This window comes from Anarrhichthys ocellatus, unplaced genomic scaffold, assembly GCF_004355925.1.
Source record: "Anarrhichthys ocellatus isolate YVR2014 unplaced genomic scaffold, GSC_Weel_1.0 scaffold837, whole genome shotgun sequence".
Classification (NCBI taxonomy): domain Eukaryota; kingdom Metazoa; phylum Chordata; class Actinopteri; order Perciformes; family Anarhichadidae; genus Anarrhichthys; species Anarrhichthys ocellatus.
The window spans coordinates 11,778-17,951 of NW_022280811.1; the positions used below are offsets into that span (position 1 = coordinate 11,778).

General features: G+C 40.3%; 1 protein-coding gene across 1 annotated transcript in view; it reads left to right on the forward strand.

The window, feature by feature from the left end:
- The window catches only part of apmap (adipocyte plasma membrane associated protein), a 7,921-nt gene extending 1,753 nt beyond the window's left edge, over nt 1-6,168 (forward strand). Inside the window, exons 4-8 of the mRNA XM_031838582.1 lie at nt 436-528; nt 1,779-1,895; nt 4,007-4,181; nt 5,054-5,188; nt 5,784-6,168. Coding sequence (XP_031694442.1) covers nt 436-528; nt 1,779-1,895; nt 4,007-4,181; nt 5,054-5,188; nt 5,784-6,018 — 755 coding nt within the window. The 3' untranslated portion in view covers nt 6,019-6,168. The remainder of the gene's footprint in view (nt 1-435; nt 529-1,778; nt 1,896-4,006; nt 4,182-5,053; nt 5,189-5,783) is intronic.
- Nucleotides 6,169-6,174: the final 6 nt, after the last annotated feature.

A 6,174-nucleotide genomic window follows, 5' to 3' on the forward strand; every position in this document is an offset into this window, starting at 1 on the left:
AATGTGACAGTGTTTAACTCTAGTTTAGTTTAACTCTAGTTTAGGTAAAATGTGACAGTGTTTAACTCTAGTTTAGTTTAACTCTAGTTTAGTTTAACTATAGTTTAGGTAAAATGTGACAGTGTTTAACTCTAGTTTAGGTAAAATGTGACTGTGGTTAACAGTGGTAAAGAAACACACTGACCCTCTAACTCTGCTGCCGTTTGTGGAGAAACAAACTTGTGAAAATGTTTCATCAGATTTCATCAGTTTGGTTTCCAGCTGATTAAACAGACAGAGGTCAGAGGTCAGAGTCTGAGAAACTCTGACCCTATTGTGAAATAGTTCATGTAGATCTGAAAGTCCAGGTTTAAGATCATAATAAATGAGTTATTTTGTTTAAAGCTGGACGATGAAGACTGAGAGCTGACAGATGTTCTTCTATTCTGTCTGCAGATGTTCTGTACGCAGGAACAGCTGACGGGAAGATCGTAAAGCTGATTGGTCGAAGAATTCACACATTGACGAGACTCGGAAAACTTCCCTGTGGTGCGAGAAGCACTTGATTTAAGTTTAGGATTAGTTTTAAATTCATTTTACATAAAGGTGCAAGATTGGGAGATATCTAATGATCGGATAGTGCTCCTTTAAATTTAGCTTTAGTTTAAGATTCAGTTTGTTTTGATTTAATGTTGTTTAGTTTACTTCAAGGTTTATAAACCAACAAAAAACTGAAACCATAGTTTAGTTGAATTCAGTTTAGTTTATTTTAGTTCACTTTTTAAGTTTAGTTCAGTTTAGTTTAGTTAAGTTTGTATGTGTGGTGAAGTTAAGCTTAGTTTAGGTAAAATGGTGTCTGGGGTATAAAGTGTCTGCTGCTCTTCACTCAGTTGTAACACACAGTCTTCAGTCAGTGTGCCTTTGAGCAAGGCACACACACTTATAGCAAGGCACTGACCTCGAAGCTGCTCTCATGTTTCCTCTCTGGAGTTTTTAACGTCAAGTTTCTCAACCGCCGAGCGAACAAATGAAGTGACACGTTGAGACCTGCTCTGACTTCTGCTTCCTGTTCCACCAAACCCACAAAGAGCTCAGAGATCAAACACGTGACGTCCAGAGAACACAAACTCTGAGGGCTACGAACCACAAGAGACCTTTATTTATTGTGAAACAGGAAGTGAGTTCAGGGAAGAAGACGTTTTATTTTGGAAGAACGTTAAGTCTCACTGAGGTTTAAAATGAGCTTATTGTGGCGGGTCTTCAAACAGGAAGCTCACAGATTACGTGACACGTAAACAATAAAGTGTCTGAACTGTGACAGCAATACAAGACGAACTGGTCCAGTGAGCGTCTTCCTCTCTTTCATGACACTGACTATGAATCCAACAAGTTCAACAGAAGGCGATTGTTTCTGCTCTTAATGACGTAAAGACGCTCGTTATTTCTTTAGTTTCATTCAGTTTACTTTAGTTTAGTTTTTATGTGTAGTGAAGTTTAGTTTCATTCAGTTTACTTTAGTTTTTTTATGTGTAGTGAAGTTTAGTTTCATTCAGTTTAGTTTAGTTTTAGTTAATTTGTTAAGTTTAGTTTCATTCAGTTTAGTTTGGTCTTAGTTGAACAGCAGTCGTCTCTCAGACCCTCACCTGTTTCTCTTCTTCATAACGTTCAGGTCTGCAGGACGCTCTCATGGTGATGTGTTCGTTTCATTGTTAAATGTAAACACGTGTTTGAAGTCTCTGTTGCGTGAATGAAGTGTTTCCTCTGAGAGGAGATGACGGTCACGTGTTATTCTCCTGCAGGCTCCAGAGAGGAGGAGTCCAGCTGTGGGAGGCCGTTGGGGATCCGAGTCGGACCCAACGGGACTCTGTTTGTGGCCGACGCCTACCTGGGTCTGTTCCAGGTGAACCCCACCACAGGTCAGAGAGTGCTGCTGGACCTTCTTCTTCTTCTCCTTCATTTTCCTTCTTCTCCTTCTTCTTCTCCTTCTCCTTCATTTTCCTTCTTCTCCTTCTCCTTCATTCTCCTTTTACTTCTCTTTCTTCTCCTTCTCCTTCATTTTTCTTCTTCTCCTTCTCCTTCTCCTTCATTTTCCTTCTCTTTTTTCTTCTTCTCCTTCATTTTCCTTTTTCTTCTCTTTCTTCTCCTTAATTTTCCTTCTCCTTTTTCTTCTCCTTCATTTTCCTTCTCCTTTTTCTTCTTTCTTCTCATTTTCCTTCTCCTTTTTTCTTCTCCTTCATTCTCCTTTTTCTTCTCTTTCTTCTCCTTAATTTTCCTCCTTCTCCTTTTTTCTTCTCCTTCTTCATTCTCCTTTTTCTTCTCTTCCTTCTTCATTCTCCTTTTTCTTCTCTTCCTTCATTCTCCTTTTTCTTCTCTTCCTTCTTCATTCTCCTTTTTCTTCTCTTTCTTCTTCTCCTTCATTTTCCTTCTCCTTTTTTCTTCTCCTTCATTCTCCTCTTTCTTCTCCTTCTCCTTCATTCTCCTTTTTCTTCTTTCTTCTCCTCCATTTTCCTTCTCCCTTTTCTTCTCCTTCATTGTCCTTCATTCTCCTTTTTCTTCTCTTTCTTGTTCTCCTTCTCCATTTTCCTTCTCCTTTTTCTTCTCCTTCTCCTTCATTTTCCTTCATTCTCCTTTTTCTTCTCTTTCTTCTTCTCCTTCTCCTTCCCTTTTCTTCTCATTTTCCTTCTCCTTTTTCTTCTCCATTTTCCTTCTTCTCCTTTTTCTTCTCATTTTCCTTCTTCATTCTCCTCCTTTTTCTTCTCTTTCTTCTTCTCCTTCTCCTTAATTTTCCTTCTTCTCCATTCTCCTTTTTCTTCTCTTTCTTCTTTTCCTTCATTTTCCTTCTCCTTTTTTCTTCTCCTTCATTCTCCTTCTTCATTCTCCTCCATTTTCCTTCTCCATTTTCTTCTCTTTCTTCTTCTCCTCCTTCATTTTCCTTCTCCTTTTTCTTCTCCTTCATTTTCCTTCATTCTCCTTTTTCTTCTCTTCTTCTCCTTCATTTTCCTTCTCCTTTTCTTATTATTCTCCATATTCCTTTTTCTTCTCCTTCATTTTCCTTCTCCTTCTCCTTCATTCTCCTTTTTCTTCTCTTTCTTCTTCTCCTTCTCCTTCATTTTCCTTCTCCTTTTTCTTCTCATTCTTCATTTTCTTCTCCTTCACTTTCCTTCTCCTTTTTCTTCTCCTTCATTCTCCTTTTTCTTCTCTTTCTTCTCATTTTCCTTCTCCTTTTTTCTTCTCCTTCATTTTCCTTCTCCATTTTCTTCTCTTTCTTCTTCTCATTTTCCTTCTTCTCTTTCTCCTTCTCAACTATCACATGTTCATTCTCTCAGCTGGTCAATTCTTGTTCTCATAAAAACATCGATGTTCAGAAAATATGAACTATATAAGAAACTAAAAACTAAAACTAAATGAAAACAAAAATGTCCCAAAGCAGCAAAAGCTGCAGTGACTTCTACGTTTAGTTTTTGTGACAGAAGATGATCTTTGGTTTGGTTATAAACTCTGAAGAGGAATCAGTTTGTGAGAACATTTCCTTTAGAGATTATAAATATCTGCGTTTCCATCCAGTTCAGTTTAGTTTAGTTTTAATTTAAAAACACAAACATAATGGAGATAATTAATATTACACATAGTGATTTGTTTGATTTACCTGAACAATGATAAAATGTCACAATATTATAGAGAACACAAAATGAATATACATAAGATGTGACTACGTAATATTAAACGCTCTTGATAGTTTTTATGCCTAAAAATAAAATGGTAAAATCTTGAAGTTCCTCTTGTCTGAGGTGTAAAAGTTGGTGTATCAATAAAGTAAAATGGAATAAACGATGAGGAACATGAAGCATCAAGTGACTCAACGTCCACTGAAGAATAAAACAGATGAACACATGAAGTATTTACATCCTCTTCTTCTTCTGTGGTTTAATGGTTTTCCAGCTGCTGCTCATCTCCATGAACTACATAACACTGGTGGACGGTGGATGAAACCTGGCTACTGAGACGCTCTCGTGATTCTTTGTTTCAGGTGAGGCGACCCGGTTGGTGTCGGGGGGTCAGGTGGTCGCCGGCAGGAAGCTGTCGTTCATCAACGACGTGGCGGTGACTCAGGACGGGAAGAAGCTTTACTTCACCGACTCCAGCAGCAGGTGGCAGCGCAGAGACTACCTGCACCTCATCATGGAGGCCACGGCCGACGGACGGTACGACGAGAGATCAGAGATCGTTCACCTGAAGAGATCAGAGATCGTTCACCTGAAGAGATCAGAGACCGTTCACCTGAAGAGATCAGAGACCGTTCACCTGAAGAGATCAGAGACCGTCCACCTGAAGAGATCGTTCACCTGTAGAGATCGTTCACCTGTAGAGATCAGAGATCGTTCACCTGTAGAGATCAGAGATCGTTCACCTGTAGAGATCAGAGATCGTTCACCTGTAGAGATCGTTCACCTGTAGAGATCAGAGATCGTTCACCTGTAGAGATCAGAGATCGTTCACCTGAAGAGATCAGAGATCGTTCACCTGTAGAGATCGTTCACCTGTAGAGATCAGAGATCGTTCACCTGTAGAGATCGTTCACCTGAAGAGATCAGAGATCGTTCACCTGAAGAGATCAGAGATCGTTCACCTGAAGAGGTCAGAGATCGTTCACCTGAAGAGGTCAGAGATCGTTCACCTGTACAGGTCAGAGATCGTTCACCTGTAGAGATCGTTCACCTGAAGAGGTCAGAGATCGTTCACCTGAAGAGGTCAGAGATCGTTCACCTGTAGAGATCGTTCACCTGTAGAGATCGTTCACCTGTAGAGATCAGAGACCGTTCACCTGAAGAGATCAGAGACCGTTCACCTGAAGAGATCAGAGACCGTTCACCTGAAGAGATCAGAGAACGTTCACCTGAAGAGATCGTTCACCTGAAGAGATCAGAGACCGTTCACCTGAAGAGATCAGAGATTGATTGATTTTATTTTGACATTCTAAATCTCCCTGCTGAAGAAACTCTGACTTCCTGTCTCTGTTTCACATTAAAAGCCCCCCGTGGTGTGATAACAGCGATGTTGTGTTGTCTCCTGTCAGAGTGTTGGAGTACGACACCGAGAGCAGAGAGCTGACGGTGGTGATGGAGAACCTTCGCTTCCCAAACGGCATCCAGCTGCTTCCTGACGAGGAGTCGGTGCTGGTGGCAGAGACCACCATGGCCCGGATACGCAGGTAAACCCACCTGACTCCATTTATAGTTAACTATTATCCAATAGGACACGTTTAGACTAAATAAAAGATGTTTCATTGAACTATATTGTAAAATAAAGATACTAAATAAAGTTTTATACAATTTCAGAAATAGAAATATACATGAAAGTATATACATGGAGTATAAAAAATACAAGGAAAAGTTCCAATACTAGGTGCTTCACACACTAAGATAAGATAAAATGAAGTGCTACAAACATAAAGGAATATAAATGAATAAAATAAAATAATAAAATGAAAAGTTCTACCATGAAGACATCTCATATTATTACAGCTGTTTTATTAGATAATCATCTATTGTGTTTATACTACAACACTGATGGAGTTATAGATGTAGATAAATACATTAAATAAGACTTATATCTGCTTGTTACTACATTATATTATTTAATGAACCATTTATATTGTATCGAGGCTGGTGTCTCTTGATTGTGAACTGTAGTCGTAGCGCAACCTAAAGACAGTCAGTGTTTAGAAATGCTGAAAGCTGGAGTTGAGATTTGGGACAAAATGAGGTCAGTAAGCGGCTTCTGTGAACTTTGTGTTTCCACATCAGAGTCCATGTTGCTGGTCTAAACAAGGGCGGGATGGACACCTTCATTGACAACCTGCCCGGTTTTCCCGACAACATTCGTCCAAGCTCGACTGGAGGTTACTGGGTGGCCATGTCAGCAGTGCGGCCGAACCCCGGCTTCTCCATGCTGGACTTCCTGTCCCAGAGACCCTGGATCAAAAAATTCATCTTCAAGGTAAAGAGAGGCATAGAGAGACCAGGTCCAGGCTTCCAATGACAACGACTCGCAGCTCTCCTCGTAGAGACGATGACGACTCGCAGCTCTCCTCGTAGAGACGATGACGACTCGCAGGTGTCCTCGTGCAGACGATGACGACTCGCAGGTGTCCTCGTAGAGACGATGACGACTCGCAGGTGTCCTCGTGCAGACGAT